A 17278-nucleotide genomic window follows, 5' to 3' on the forward strand; every position below is an offset into this window, starting at 1 on the left:
TATGCGTGATGTGTAACTAAACATTCATTCAGACATAATTCTTACACAAGATTAATACAAGAAGGCAATTGGTGTCATGGCTTACTGCTAACCTTGAAGCAGAGCACACAAGAGCAGACTTTGAATCTTACTAAACTGCGTTACTAACACATATTAAAGTCCAACACATTAAAGTCTAATATCTGACTGATTTATTAATTTCTAACAGTATCCACAAGCCTTAAGGGAGTTCTGGATGTGTAGTTTTTCCTTCTTGGCCCCTTCTGCCGTTGTGGGCACTTCCTCTGCCCTGTGATGTATATGTATAGAACACCCCTCACTAAATAGGGGTGGTGGACTAAGACACAACTTGACTTCCATCTACAATCCTGTTTTGAGATCTCTGCCCAAACATGCCCACCAGGACAATAGGTGTCGGTCGACAGGGGAGGTTTCAAAGACAGGTAACGACTCTCACCGATACTGGGCTGCAATGACTCAGGCGTTAAGGGACATTGTTGGCCTTCAAAGGACTGAAACCACACCGAGGGGGATAAATATCTCCGGCTCAACACCAGTCAGTCAGAACTGATGAAGCCTCTTGGATGAGAGGTGAAACGTCTTCGATCTAGATATCTAAGTCCAGTTGATTTTTTCTAAGGTTTTTTAAGTTTACTATGACCTGGAGTGATAAGCTAAGTGAAATTATGAGGGACTATGCATTAGTCGACTGAGGTGCAATATTCAGCTCCTGGGGGTGAAATGCATTGTAAATAGGCTCATGTGTAATATATTGGTCCTGATCTCTCTCAAATACTGTACATTGCCCTGCTTTAGGTATTTTTGAATAGTTGCTCAGAGATTCTTATGGCTGAAACACAGGTTTCTTTCCCCCATTGTGGGATTAATTGTGAGAGTAATATTCAATTGTTCTTGATTTCCTGGTTTTCTTGATTCCTTTCAATACTATTCTTTTTTGTCTTGTTCCTAGGTATCTTTTTTGACTTGTTTCTCAGGGACAAACTGTGGGAGATCTATTCTTGTTCTTGATTGTCTCTGAAATACTATATTTTTGTTAGGTTTTTCGGGTACCTGGATCTTGTTTTCTCAAGATATGTGTGGGGTGTTTATTCTTATCTTGTCATGTTGTTTTGTCCTTTACTGCTGCTGGAACACTGGAATTTCCCACTGTGGGATCAATAAAGTTCTACCTACCTACCTACCATTCTCTGTCAGTCCTGTTGTAGTCGTTGAAGCCAATTCCCAGCTGACTTTGAGCAAGAGGCTGTTATGGTTTAGTCCCCATCACCAGGAGGGTGAGGGAGAACTGAGGTAGGACTCAAGAGTGCTGACCCAGGTGCTAGTAAAAAAACAGGTGGTTTATTGATGGGGATCACAAAAAGGAACAGAGTCAATGAATACATACAACCAGGGCTGGGCAAGGACGGCTGAGGAGACCAGGACAACCAGGGGAGTAAACAGGCTAGCGGCAGGAACCAGGAGAGTAGGAGGATGAGGACGGACAGGTGAAAAATAAGAGAGTGGCGAACGACAAAAGAAATCAGCAGCACAGGAACTGTCGGCGTTGAAATCTAATTACACATCGCTAAACTCATGGAAACAAAACATACAAAGAGATCCACAGCACAGGAACTGTCAGCATGGACTTCTAGAAACATATAACACAAAACAACATATAACCAACATACAAAATGAAATCCACAGCACAGGAACTGTCAGTGCAGAAATCAAAATGACGTATCACACATACCATCAATACAGGTATTTTGGTGTAAGTTCTGTTAATGCTCCGGCGATGACGGAGCATCTGCCAGAGGCATAAATAAGGAGGAAGGTAATCATAGGGATGCACCCCAGCTGTGCGCACCGACAAACGAGTCGCTAATTACCGAATGCAACACAGCTGAGGTGCAGATCCCGCAGGTCGAGAGAGCAGGGGAGAGAAAGGCGGAAGAGAGGCAGGTCGCGCCAAGTGGACCTGACAGAGGCTAGGTACTCCCTGGACCAATCGCCAGTAATATTTCAAATTCAGCACAATAATAACAGTAACATTTTGTAATATAACTTGGTAAATGGTTTTATACTTGTACTGTATGGCGCTTTACAGCACACTCAAAGTGCCTTCACACTACTTGACCATTCACCCATTCGCACTCCCAAACACTCACACACCGGGGTTATCATTGCGAACAACTGGGGGTGTCTTGCTCAAGGACACTTCAACATGTTGACTGGACAAGCTGGGAATCAAACCTCTGGTTAGGAGGCAACCTGCTCTACCACCTGAGCCACAGCCACCCCCGCTTCTTACCTGTGAGATATTATACATTGTTTCCTGCTTTTGGATGTTCTAACAGAACAAATGCCAAAAGCAGACAGAAGTCTGGTGTTTTCTACTATTTGAACTGGCCGGAATTCGTCAGACTGATGGATGCAATATAGCAGCAGATGTGATCAGAAAACCAAGTGCGGCATCTAGTGTTAATATCTATGTGCCTCTTGTATTATCTGTAATTGTTTTGAATTTATAGCTCATGTAACATATGTTATAGATTATACATTTAGGATTTATTTCTGGTCACACCAATCGCAGTTCTCAGAGTTAAACTTGCTGAAAAAACTTAGCAGAAGGTACCTGGATGTAGTTTTAGGTAGAAAAAGAGTTAAACTTCTAATATGGTGGCTCCAGATCCAGTGGCTATTCTGACATTTACACCAAGTGTGGTATTCAAATCTCTGAACCCACAAGTAAAATTTAATTTGGATCAAAGTGAAATCCCTAGGGTGGCAATCACACAGAAAGAGTCAATAAAACCATGACACCAGACACACCATGTGTTTCCTGGTGGAATTTTGTGTGGCATGCAATTCTTCTTTACAACAGACACACTGTACATTATCTGAGCTCTTACTCAGTCCAGACAATCTCAGTCACCTTGTGCTGAGTATCTGGCGTTTTTGAAGTAGTCCACCTGTAGTGATATATTTAAATGTGATTACCCCAATAGCATATGTTGCTGTTCTATATTGCTTTATAATGTTACTTCCTGCTTGTTTGAGACTTATCTCTCAGAAAGGTAATTTGAATGCAAGCTTTTTAAATTATATTGGGCCATGCTACCCAGTTTTAAGCTTGGAATTTAGCTTGGTTTTAATAATAAATAATACATACAAAATTTCTATATTTAACTATACTTAGTGTTAACCAAACTTGTTATTACTGCATCTTGCCATTATGGGACTTTATGTGTTTTATATTATCAATATAATGAAAAAATTGTTGACTGCTTAAAGCATAGTTCAAATGAATATGACAACATACCAATTAAAATGTAAATTGCACAAATAAACAGTGGTCAAGACAGTAGAAGAACCTGTCTTGTTTAAAGTATATACTATTGCTGTTTCAATATTCCCTTTGATATGTACTAGCAGCGGATTATCTGGGGAGACCTTACCTTTGAACGGTCATTAATTTTCAGTAAGCAAACTGCAGTGAACTTGTCACCACTACTCATTTTATTACATATTACTGTCTGATTAATCTGCATAGGTTATAGATTAATATCATCAATAAAAAGAATTAAAGTGACACACAATGTCAGTGTGAATTGCATTTGAAGGCGAGTTTTCCTTTAAGGAGCTGTAAGCGGATTTATGACACTGTTTGTGTGCTGAGCTGTTCCCAGGCAGTATTGTGCTTGATATAGCTGGAATGCTTGGATAGCAACAGTAACAACTTTTAGCTTTGGCTGGTTTGTGAGGAGAAGTAACACATCTCAGCTGTAGAGACACTCAGTGACCACGGGCTCCTGAAAGCCTTTTCCCCCGCTCCTCCATCCCCCAATTTCTCCCTGACATCGTCAAACTATTTCCGCGTCATTTCTGCCTCACGTCCTTTGAAAAGACACTGGAAGACTAAGCCGACCGCCCCGCCCACAGACCCGTCCACTACCCAATTACAGCCAGGCATGGAACTTAATGTAACCTATTGCATTGCAGCTTCTGTGGCGTCGGGTAGCAACAGAGTCTTTAGAGGGTGCGTGCTGAGTGAGGGTAGAGACTGCATTTATCCGAGTACAGAGAGGTTGAGCTATTTAGAAAGACTGGACACAAAATGACTTTTTGTGTGTTGCATGGTAAAACCTAGCCTCATATTTTTCAGGTCTGGCATATTTGCCAGAGTAACATACATGTTATAATATTTTCAAATGCCATCATTAACTTAAATGTTTGTGCTCTTAAACTTTGTCCACTGAAAGACTTTTTTGAATGTATTCTTGATGTAGTTATTAGAGCAACCTAAAAGTGTAGGCTATTGTTTGAGTGGAAAAAATAGAATCCTCTTGCTGTTCATTTCCCTCTGGCGCAGATTATTGAATAATGAAGTACCTAAAAGCAGAGCACCAGCCTATATAAGAACCCAAACTGTAGGCCTGTTTACAATTAAACCCACATTTTGGTTAAAAATTCTCTCTCTCTGTTTATATATATCTATATATTCAATTCTATCAGTCAAACATAAGTAATGTCTGTTACTAAAGTGGCTATTCGTGTGCTATGCATTGTGTAAACTTTTTTTTTTTTTTTTTTTTTTGCATGTAGCACAGATTTATCCACAAAATTGAATCAAATGTTTAAGTGAATGTTGTCTATGTATGCGAGAAGTTCCAGTATATATAACCCACTGTTACTATAAATGGACAGGACAGGAGATCTGCTTGGAACAAACTACTGAGGCCAGAGGGAAGGTTACTGTCCCCTACCTCACTTGAGCTGTTGATTATGTTACACAAAATATGTTGTTCTCTGATTGATGGTTGATGTGAAATTACACGTGGAGTGTCGATAATGTTATTTTTTGTCCAGTGTGCGTTCATGTCCTTGCGTTACCAGTACTGTCTAAGGCTGGCCCAGACAGCGCTCCGACCCCTACCTCGGGCACATGGTATCATCCCAGGGTGGGGGAGGCGTGTGGGAGAGGAGCGCATAGTCCGACTGACGGAGAAGCACGGAAAGGGAAACGGACAAGAAACACGAATCGAAGTCGTCCATGTGAAGGTTTCCACCTCGAAGGAATTAAGAATATCCCAGCTTCCGAGAAGAACAAATAAATGAGGACACGGAGAATGTGAAAAGAGAGCGACAACAGACGGAAGACGAGGCGATCAAAAGCGTCAGACAGCAAGCTCAGGAACTTGACGGGGTTCGGTTTCTTTGGTTTGCTTTGCTTTGAGAGGAGTTTCAAGTTTTGGTTCGCTACAGCTCAGATGTTTTGTGATTTTACTGTAGTATTATTACCACCACAGCGGCTGACTTCTCAGATCGAGTTGACAGTTCGGCGTTTGGAAGTATAAATATAGTAATCAGCGGCTTGTCCAGTGTATTTCTTCAACACGCGGAATCATTTGACATCTAACACCACATATTGGATCTAAACATGTGTCTCAATTTCCAATTTTACCCCCAGGGGAGAGGGGTGTGTAGGTGATGTGCAGTATCTGTTCTTGGAATGGTTTGTCCAGCCGGTCTTGCCAACCGCCCAGTTGGTTCTGCATGTGGATACCCTGCTAGAGGAACTTTGTCTGGAAATCCACACGTTACAGTGGACTGGTTTGTTTACAAGTGCTTGTCGTCACAGAGACCCCCTGTATAGTGTAAGGAGATTACATTATTGTCTGGCTTTTTAAAAGGACTCATTTTCACCGTGGCAGAGGCCAGCCATCTCTTGCTGTGGGCAGGTGAAGAGGATAGACCAAAACACACCCAGGTTCTGTGACATTGCCAGTGCACTGCTGTGTGTGTCACCGCATTAATCTGAGTGATAACATCATTCTACACTGCCCTAGTCTGTTCTGTGATGAGCTTCCTCAGAAAACACCAGCAGTTGGAGCTATTTTTAGTGTAAGGAATGGGGTAAAAGCAGACAGCTGGAAAGTCAACTCCCCTCCACCTCCTCCTCTTTCACCCCCTATATCACACTACCTTGCTCAGCCCACCCAGCAGCATGCTGGGTGATCCTGGGTGGCACAGATTTGAGTTATAGCTTGTCGATGTGCTTTACAAGTGATCTGGAAGAACAACAAAAACTGTGTGAACTTATTGGGCCAGTTAATAGGAGACCTGTTGGAATCACACCTAAGCAGTAACCTGGTTGTACTGTGCACTGCACAGTTAAACCCTGTTGTGGATTAGCAGTATGAAGATGTCTGAAGGACTACTAGCTGAATACTTGTGGTCAAACCTGTCCTGGGCTAAGTGAACCTATCAGCCTGGACATTTAGCTAAAACTCTGAAGTCAGGCTAGCCACTTGTTGGCGTACTGGATTAGAAGAAAGGCCTACTTTTAACTACCTAAAACTCACCAGCAGCCTGGAGCAGTACGAACCTCCAGCACACAGAAAGAATGCATGAAACTTCTGAAACCAACCAAATTAAAAGCCAACCTGACTAACCAAATATTCTTTTTTCTGAAATCCCCATACCCACAGAAAAACAGAATATATAGATGACAGATATATAACCCTATTGTAACTCCACAGAAGATAGAGATTACATCCTTTATATTTTTACTTCAGAGAGACAAGCTGCCTGTACACCAGTTGGTTGCCTTAGAAACCACAGTCACAAAAAAGAAAAAGAAACAAGCCAGAGAAGACGGTGCCTTTTTGCTTAGTTGGTTTCCCACCATTTCAAGATTTGTTGGGTCAGTTGGATGTAAACTGTTGAACCGAACTCTGGGATTGAAAAGAGATCTGATTACAGGTGCCTGACACTTCATGAGCTCTGCCCACTTGTTAAAACATTTTGATTGACAGTGTTTCCCTGCTGGATTGAACAATTAACAAGCATTTTAATGGTGATCACGTCATCATCTGTGGAGGACAAGACCATACGCTCTTGCAGGATGGTCCAATCAGAACCCTGGATCACTTCTGTCCTGCTTCGCAAGAACAAAAGTCAGTACACACACACACACACACACAAAGTATCAACACACAGATCACAAAAACAGACTGAAATACACTTCTGGCTATGTTGTGTAATAAAGGAATAGAGGGACTGTGTGTGTGAGAGTTAGGTAAGGCGAGTTTATTTATATAGCACATTTTCATGCACAAAGGCAATTCAAAGTGCTTAAAATAATGTACACAGATGGATAAAACATTACAATGCATATATAATTAAAACAGAATGCAATTAAGGTAAATATTACCAAAGCAACAAATGCATGACAGTACAAGTAGCAACACACATGAGCAGATACCTAGTACTTTTAGTATAGCTGTCAGTCTGTGGATTCTCACTGTTCTCATTATACTTGTACCCCTTTACTTCAAGTCTTCCCAAGACTGACCTTTGAGTAATTTACACCAGAGGCAGGTGTACTTTCCTCCAGAAGAGTTGAAATGTCAGTTTCTAAACAGTCAGCTAAACAGCATAATGAAGTCAGTTGATTGTTGGGGAATGGATGACAAATAAACGAAAAAATAGAAGTAGATAAAGTGCAATTTTGGGTGGAATTAAGAAACAATTAAAAGCAGCAGAAAAAAGAAGTCCTAAAAAGTGGCTCCAGTTGGAGCAGATCTAGTGGGGGCTGGTTCCAGCTATGGACAGCATCATGGCTAAAAGCACTTTCACCTTGTTTAGTTCAAACTCTGGGCACCACTAGCTGACTGGTCCATGCAGCTCTGAGACACCTACCAGGCTGGTACTTGGCAAACATACTGTAGCTCTGATATATTTTGGGCCAAGACTGTTGAGAGACTTGCAGCCAATAATTAGGGCCTTGAATTGAATTCTGTATTTGACTGAAAGCCAGTGCAAAGATCTAAGGACTAGAGTGATGTCTTCTCTCCTCTTGTTGTTTGTCAGTATTCTAGCAGCAACATTTTGAATGAGTTATAATTGTCTGATGGTCTTACTGAGGAGGCCAATCAGTAGTGCATTACAGTAGTCTACCCAACTAGAAACAAAAGCATGAATGAGCTTTTCTAAATCCTGCTTAGACTGGAGGTTTCTGATGTTAACTGTGTTTAAGATACCAAAAGGATGAGTTGGTTACAGCTTTGATGTGGTCATTAAAATTTAGATCCTTATCAGTGATTAATTAGTGTGTGTTATTTTAGCTGCATGTTGTTTGTTAGAATAGTATAATGATGGTCTTTCCTTCTCAGTACTTTACAGAGGTCTAATGAGTTATAGTAAATAGGTCACAATGGTGATGTGCGTATGTTAACATGTTGCAGCCATGCTGCATGTGTCAGCAGTTGTCTTGGCATCAAATCCTGGCAGCTTTGGGTCTAAATAGGCTCATACTCCATGCCTGTCAGTGTGACCTTAAACTTTCTTTTGTTTTGTTGTTGTTGTTGTTTTTGCCATTGTGCAGCAGAAAACACTACTATGGTCAGTTTGACAGTTGTGGTCAGTCAGCTGTGCAAAATGAGATGAGGGATAAGGATGCACCAATACCACTTTTTTCAGACCAAGTACAAGTGAGTACTTACATTACACTGCTTGCTGATATAGAGTAATTCATGCAATGTTTATACTTTAAAAGTAAAAATAACAATAAAAGTGCCTTTGCTTTACAGTTTTTATTTTCACAAGATTTACTTTCTAAATAAAATGACAAAATAAAATACATAACAGGAGGCTGTGCAAATAACCTTAAATCTTTGTAATAACAACAACGCCACCATTCCAATCAAATGTCACTGACTGAATTTCACAACATATAGTGGTTTTTAACCTTTTTAGGTGTGTGACCCTCTTAAGATGAAATGATATCGTGACCCCCTCCCCGTCCAGACCGTCAATATTTAGGAGCATATAATATCAGGCTGCAATTTAAATGTTGAATTTAACGAGGGTGCAGCTTTTACTAGATTTAAACTAACTACTGTCCTCTCCTTTCTGCTGGACACACTCCCGCACTGCTGTAGGCAGAAGATCTGCTTGGGCCCAGCCCCCAAGTCCACAAAATTTAAAATGATACTTTTGTTGCATGTATGATCAAATAAAAATGTAGTTGTGTGAAATAGGCACATAGTATTGTTTGATATCGATAGCAAGCCCTTGAATCACTTTATTAAATTCTGTGTATGAAGACTAGCTGTTGTCCAGCTTTGAACTAATGCTGTTATGGTTACTGGTTAACTGGTTGATTGATTAGTGTCATATTTTTCTTTTATATATAGAAAGCAAATACTATGCTGTCATTAGGTATTTTTCTTATGTGAACATGTGTTTTTTACATGGCTGCAAAACAAAATTCTCTCCTTAGGGGACAATAAAATGAGGTTGAAGTTGAATTGAAATTGCACCATTTTTAAGTGTTGGCAAACACTGGATTGCTGGCTACAACAATGAGTGAAAGTTCGTATTGTGTTGAAACTACTGTTTTACATCCCTATTTGAAACTCACATTATTATTTTAAAGTAGATGTTCACCAATCGATTGGCAGAGATTGCAAATTAATTTGAAGGGCAAAGCCATTTGGCCTTCAAATTCTTACATTTTCGGTGGGCACAAAGACCCATAGATAAATTACATGTATGTATGTGTACATAGCTTATATTGTATGTAGACAGCCTGAGCAGTAAAGTTACAAACTAGGGTTTGGTGTTCAAAACATACATGTATAAATGAAAGTACAGATGCTTGTAGATCTGTTTAAGGCAAATGTGCAGAGAAATATCATTCTGCTTCATTGGCAGTAGAAATAACTTTGAACTTTTATTACAAGTTTGATAAATGCCTTTATCTATCCCCTAGGGACGCTCCAATACCAGACTGACTACAAGTACTTAACATCTGAGTATTCGCTGATACCAAGTACTGATACAAATATTTAATAATAATGCAGTTTTTCTAATACAAAAATGACAATTATCATAAAAAACTTTAGAGACTATTATTTTCATGAGATTTACCTTTTGATTCTGATTAAATAAAATAGAACAGGAGATAACCTTACAATACATTTTGCTGTGGGTATTTATTAAGGACTGGGGATTTAGTATTCTTTGTTTGTTTGTTAGATCGATAGGTAACGTTCGTCTTAAAGGCAGGGTTGGCAGATCCTGGAAACACCAGCAAGAAGAAGCTTGATTTTGAAAATAGATGACCAAAGAAATCATACCCCTTCGTTATGACTTCTCTGCAAAGTCACACCTCCAAAACACAGTGCACACTGCCTGACTACTACTTACAGATTTCAGGAAAATAACAATGCAAACAAAACAAAACCGGTAATTACCTGTCCAGCATGGCTGGAGCATCCTCCTCACCACCAGTCGGACAGAACTGATGATGCCTCTTGGATGAGAGGTGAAACGTCTTCTACCTAAAAACCAATTCCAGATGATTTTTTTCTACATTTTTCAGCGTAGATGGGGACCTCTGGTTCCTGATTGGGTTAAACAGCTTTAGCCCTGGCTCATACCTGGTAACTAACCTTAGAAGTCCTAGAAGTCCAGTCTTTTCTGGCAAGAAGAAGTGAAGGGGGAGGCCAGCTAATGCTGTACAAAACACAGGTTTTATTCCATCTTGGTAACACGATCACTGCCTGTGGCCTTTGATGCCCAGTTAACTGGGCGTTACAATCCTATGTATACAGCTGACTACTGTTGGTATTTTCCCCACATGTGGCTGCATGTAAAAGGAGTCTGTTCCCTGTGGCAGTCTTCTCACTCTCATACTGCTCACACAAGCATGCAGGTAGTAACGTCTGGTAACAGCAACAACATTACCTATAAGGCTATATGTCTTAAAGGAGAAGGCCTGGCCTGTGACAATGCTCTGTTTGTGAACGAAATCTGCTGTGGCTACCTTCTGTGCCATAGCTGCAGCACAGAGCGGTAACAGGTCTGCCTGTGCTTTCAACATCTTGTGCGAGACTCTTGGGTCACACATTGAGTGCAAGGGCAGAGTAGGCGCAAGTAAGAAGTAGGTTGACAGGCAGGTAGGCCATTCATTGGTTTTGCTTGGGATGAGTAAGATGATTGGTCAGTCATTTTTCAGTCCTGCTGCTGCCACAGTTGACACATGTTGTCAGTGTGTTTAATGTATTCATTGCCATTGAGATGAAAGAGAAATTCAATAAATGTACCAAAAAATGCATCTCAAAGTATTTGCCAACCCTACCTTTAACTGACCAACATTAGTGTTACTGTTGACTGCGTGACACCTCTACTGCTTGCTTGTGAGTTACTACACCTAATACAGCCTACAGTTTGCTAGCTAGCTAGTTAGCTAGCCATGCCTTCACCCTGGAAATGCATCTTTCCTACATGTTCTGATTGGACATAGTTTCAATGAATACTCCTTATTTTTTTCTTGATTTTGAAAGCTAATTTTATATACTTGGCAATCTTTTTAATCAATCAAATTTGTCTGGGTGGTTAATAGGTGTGACAAACATATTTGTTTCTACTTTACCCCAACTATAATTCATTTAACTTTTTTGCAGCTATCCACCATACATTAGTGGATGTCTGCATCCAGAATGTTTATTCTGGGTTAATAAAAATGATGTTGTAGATAAGTGAAACATTATTTGTCCTAGGAGGAATGATTTTGTAGATCATAATAATCATAATGCCATGAATGGTATTAGAGAAGCTTTAATGCATTAACCCACTGACTGTTACGTTTTTCTTTTCTTAGCCTTAGTAATAGCTGTACAGTCTTTACTAGCTGTTATCTCAACCAGCAGTCCTATTGTTTTAAATTAATGTTACCAGCTTCTGTCAGATGTAATCTGTAGATTGAGTGCATAGGCTGGATGCTTTCTGCTGACATGCTGATGGATTGACGCTGCGCAGCTATGGTAGGCTAGTTCAGTTTTACAACAGACTTGCTGTACAGCATTTACTTTTTTCAACTTGAAGTGATTCCAAAGTTTGGACGCTTTCTGTTTTATCTTGCTAATCATTTTCATCACCTCTCACTGTTTTGTATTTGTTCTTTTTACAATCCACACATAGCACATTGTGCTAATAATGACCCTTGTGAAACACAGTGAACTGTATATAAATTATATGGATTAAACAAAGCTTTGCAAAGATTTTAAATGGATAATTTTTAGCAATGAAGTTACTCAGGGAATTGTTTTAAAAAAACTATCACTGAATTAATTTGAAACTGAAAAATTCTTTAAAACTTGATGATTTTCCGACAAGTTCTGAAGCATTCCAATCACTGCATTATCTGTGCTGAATACAATGTTCAGTACATTTTGACCTCATTTCACTCCTGAACAGTGGTGGAAGAAGTACTCAGATCCTTTACTTAAGTAAAAGTAGCAATACAACAGTGTAAAAGTAAGCAAAAGTAAAAGTCCTGCATTCACAAAATGTTACTTAAATAAAAGTACAAAAATATTAGCATCAAAACGTACTTTAAATACTAAAAGTACTCATTATGCAGAATGGCCTATTTAACATTTTTGTATTACATTATTGTATTATAATTACTGATGTATTGTTGTGTACATCACATTTAATGTTTAGCTGGCAAAGGGGAAGATAGGTTTAACTAGCTTATATGCATTTCTTTTGAATTACTCATGGGTAGCTTGTGAATTTTCCACCATAGATTAATGAAATCTTATAATTCTACTGTATTTTTTTCTTTTACTCTGGTTATGAAAACTAACTAGTAACTAAAGTTATAAAATAAATGTAGTAGAGTAAAAAGTACATTTGCCTCTAAAATGTAGTGAAGTTTAAGTATGAAGTAAGAGAAGATGAAAATACTCAAAGTACAGATACTTCAAAATTGTACTTAAGTACAGAACTTGAGTGAATGTACTTAGTTACTTTCCACTGCTGCTTCTGAAATGTATCTGTTGTATGTGTGCTTGAATCTTTTCATTGACTTTGTATGCAGTCAACCAAAGGATACCACACTGAGTGTAGTTTAATGTGCACTAGTATCCTGGTTTTCACCTTGTTTTGGGTATGATGGAACATGAAAAATCTTGTTCTTCATATGCCTGCAGACATGGTTCTTAGTGTGTTTTGGCAAAAAAAAAACAACCTTTGATGTCATGCTGAGCATTTATTCTGAGACCACAACAATGAGAAATAGCATCTAGAGAAAACCTTTTCTCTTTCAACACATGGTGTAGGTACATTTTGATATTATTACTCTTATGTGATTTATGTAGGTGAGAACCTAAGAATTTTGTATGATATTCCTTTTAGCTTAAAGTGCACCTTAAAGTGTGCATTCCTTCTTTATTAAAAGTAGCCATAAGCATGTGCAAAAAAATTGGCATGAATTGTCGCTGGCACTGAATGAATGAACTTTTTGTACAGTTGCAAAATAAACCATGCATCATTCAGTAGCAGTTCTTTGATGAAATAAAATATCATTACAGCAGCTTGATCTTTTAAACAAAACAACTCACACTCACATTGGAAAATCAGTGTTTTAGTACTCTCTTTCTCCGCTTGGTGCAACCGGTGGACAGGTTCTTAGTACTTGAACAGTTGAAGCGGACACAGACTATCACAGGCGGTCTATTTTCACTGTGTGAGAGGCTGAGCCAATCAGTGCACTGCTGTAGCACAATGGTCAAGTAATATTTTACCCTTTTTGAATAGTAAAAACAAGAAAAAAGAAAGTCAACATGGCAGTCAATACTGATATTGTAGCGGCCACCACAAATAAATCAATGTATGGGAAACACCAGACTGTAAAATAAGAGACAGAATATATGTATGTTTACAAATGAACTTAGGGTTAGGAGTTTCAATTTAAACAAATAGTCACATTTTCATTCTGGTAATGTCTTTTCATTTATTGAAATGTCACAGGAAGGTTGTGTTAAATTGCCTTTTCTGCATTGTTTTTACATACATTTACATTGAGGCCACCAAAAATGTACTTTGGCTCTCAAATTTAGGGGCTTGGTGGCCTGCAGGGCCAGTGCTTAAAAATATTATCATCTGTAGTGTCTATCCTTATCATCCATAACTGCTATGCTCACATTAGTAGTTGACAAACAACTGCTTCGCTCCCACTCCAACTTTGATGTGCGGGGTGTGGTTGCTAGGGTGCGGGGTGAGGGGGGATGTGAAATTGCAGCTTGTAGTTCCAGCAGAATTTCTGCTTTGTTCCATTCTCTGCCGACTGATGCAATATTGTCTCAGCTGGTGGACATTTTTGTAAGTGTTTGCAAAGATGTCTTCACACAGGAAATAGAGAGTAAAGTTTAATGTTTATCACTGATATGAACACCCTACATTTGAAAGATAGGAATCTGGCTGTAAATCAGCAGTCTTCCTTTAAGCTAACTGGTTCTTATGAGCAAGTACTTTACATACTGCTAGGCAGCAGTATGTAAGGTACTTGATAGTCCTGATAGTATACTGATAGTAGTACTGATAGTATGTCAGTATCTCTGTTTTCTCAGTTGATCTAAAATGAAAACTAGTAACAGACAACCGGGGTGTGTTCTTCGTACTTTGCTAAACAGATCCTAGATCAAATGACCAATCCTGGATTTTCTAATGCCAGCTAAGGTTATCCAGATATTTCATTTCTTCAACCCCCACCTGTGTTGTGGATTAGAAAAGCTGGATTCAGTGAAGTTAGTCATGGAGTTCCACAGGGACCTGTGCTAGGTCCAGTTTTCTTCAATTTATACATGCTTGCCTTGGTAGCATTATTAGGAAACACAGCATAAAATTCCACTACTACGCATATGATACTCAGCTATACTCTGTACCAGAGTCAAATTCCTTGTGTGCCCGACACACCTGGCCAATAAAGCTGATTCTGATGCTGATATTTATCTATAAACCAGCTGAAACATTAAGTTGGTCAAACTTCAAACATATCTCAAAGATGTAAAGGCCTGAATGACCTGTAATCTCTTACTTCTAACTTCCAATAACCAAAATTATTGTACTTGCACTTGAAAACCTTAGAAATCTGCTGTCTAACCATATAGTTACTCTAGATGACATTGCTCTGGCCTCCAGTACTGCTGTGAGGAACCTTGGAGTCATTTTTGACCAGGATATGTCCTTTAAATCACACATAAACCAAGTCTCTAGAACTGCCTTCTTTCACCTGCGTAATATTGCGAAAATCAGGAACATCCCGTCTCAAAGTGATGCTAAAAAACTGGTCCATGCATTTGTTATTTCCAGGCTGGACTATTGTAACTCTTTACTATCAGGATGTCCCAACAATTCCCTAAAAAGCCTCCAGTTAATCCAAATTTCTGCAGCCAGAGTACTGACAGGAACTAGCAAGAGAGATCATATCTCGGCCATATTAGCTTCTCTCCACTGGCTCTCTGTAAAATTCAGAATAGAATTTAAAATCCTTCTCCTAACATACAGTGCCTTGCGAAAGTATTCGGCCCCCTTGAACTTTGCGACCTTTTGCCACATTTCAGGCTTCAAACATAAAGATATAAAACTGTAATTTTTTGTGAAGAATCAACAACAAGTGGGACACAATCATGAAGTGGAACCCTGGAAGACATGCTGTGATAAGTGGAACCATGAATTCTGCTGTGTACCAAAATATCCTGAAGGAGAATGTCCGGCCATCCGTTTGTGACCTCAAGCTGAAGCGAACTTGGGTTCTGCAGCAGGACAATGATCCAAAGCACACCAGCAAGTCCACTTCTGAATGGCTGAAGAAAAACAAAATGAAGACTTTGGAGTGGCCTAGTCAAAGTCCTGACCTGAATCCAATTGAGATGCTGTGGCATGACCTTAAAAAGGCAGTTCATGCCCGAAAACCCTCCAATGTGGCTGACTTACAACAATTCTGCCAAGATGAGTGGGCCAAAATTCCTCCACAGCGCTGTAAAAGACTCATGGCAAGTTATCGAAAATGCTTGATTGCAGTTGTTGCTGCTAAGGGTGGCCCAACCAGTTATTAGGTTTAGGGGGCCAACACTTGTTCACACAGGGCTATATAGTTTTGGATTTTGTTTTCCCTTAATAATAAAAACCTTCATTTAAAAACTGCATGATGTGTTTACTTGTGTTATCTTTGACTAATATATAAATTTGTTTGACGATCTGAAACATTACAGTGTGACAAACATGCAAAAAGATAAATCAGTAAGGGGGCAAACACTTTTTCACACCACTGTATACTTTTAGTTATCATTTATTTTGTTTGCCAGTCAATGCAGCAGGCTGTACCATACCGTTCAGAACTGTAATGTCCCCACTGAGCCAAGGGCCCTACAGCAAAAGAGGGGTGTGTAACACCACACACGAACCACCAGGAGGCGGGCATGTAACAAGGAGAACTTGTTTCTCAGGCCTCTTCTTTTCACATGTTTAGACTTAGTGCCACAGCCTGTGGTTTTAGTGACTTACTGGAGATGACAAGAGACAGGAAACAAACAGAACCAGAGATCATGTTGAATGTCAGTGCAGGGTTGTCAGTTTGCTGGTTGATCCACCACTTTTGTCTACACTGAAATATCTCAACAACTATTGGCAACTCAGTACATTGTGAATCTAAAGGACTGTACATTTGTGTTGTAACCTTTATAACAGTTTTGTTGTTGTTAACAGAGGCTCTTCAGAAGTAAAAGCTAGAGCGAAATTCCATGAAGTAAATATATTCATCAAAAATTAAGTGTTTCTTTTGGACACAACTTGGAATAGATGCATTCATAATGCAAAGTCAACGTAACAAAAAGAAATGTGATAACATTAACCATGTTTTAACACTCTTGCAGTGGTACATGATCTCAAGTTTTCAGTTTTTTATTTGTTAAAAAAGTTTGAAATATCCAATAAATTTCGTTCCACTTCATGATTGTGTCCCACTTGTTGTTGATTCTTCACAAAAAATTACAGTTTTATATTTTTGTGTTTGAAGCCTGAAATGTGGCAAAAGGTCGCAAAGATCAAGGGGGCCGAATACTTTCGCAAGGCACTGTACAAAGCCCTAATGACAAAGCTCCATCGTATCTTAATTGTGTATCATTGACTGATTATATGGTATAGTATTGGATTACTGTATGGTGTTGTGTGTGTGTGTAAATAATGTGTGTGCATGTATAGTGTGTATATATAAGATTTAATATATACTGTAGTGTAGTGTGTGTGTGTGTGTGTTGTATTTACTGTATACATATATACACTGCTCAAAAAAATAAAGGGAACACGGGAAAATAAGACATTCAACTATGTAATGAACAAGGTATTTAATAAGAATATTTCATTCATTCAGATTAGAATGTCTTATGTTGTGTTCCCTTTATTTTTTTGAGCAGTATATATA

The 17278-nt window shown here is 39.1% G+C and overlaps 1 protein-coding gene across 3 annotated transcripts in view; it reads left to right on the top strand.

Annotated features, from left to right (window-relative positions):
• The window catches only part of dyrk1b (dual-specificity tyrosine-(Y)-phosphorylation regulated kinase 1B), a 166787-nt gene that overhangs the window by 66569 nt on the left and 82940 nt on the right, over nt 1-17278 (top strand). The window contains exons 1-2 of one of the 3 annotated variants that reach the window (XM_020620669.1): nt 4825-5206; nt 5471-6959. The exons of 1 other annotated variant lie outside the window; for it this stretch is intronic. In XM_020620669.1, the coding sequence (XP_020476325.1) occupies nt 6857-6959 (103 nt within the window). In that variant the 5' untranslated portion in view covers nt 4825-5206; nt 5471-6856. Of the gene's footprint in view, nt 1-4824; nt 6960-17278 lie in introns of those variants that run through there. One more of the 3 variants, XM_020620668.1, reaches the window with a different exon arrangement.

The sequence above is a fragment of the Monopterus albus genome, unplaced genomic scaffold (genome assembly GCF_001952655.1).
Source record: "Monopterus albus unplaced genomic scaffold, M_albus_1.0 scaffold245.1, whole genome shotgun sequence".
NCBI classification, from domain to species: Eukaryota; Metazoa; Chordata; class Actinopteri; order Synbranchiformes; family Synbranchidae; genus Monopterus; species Monopterus albus.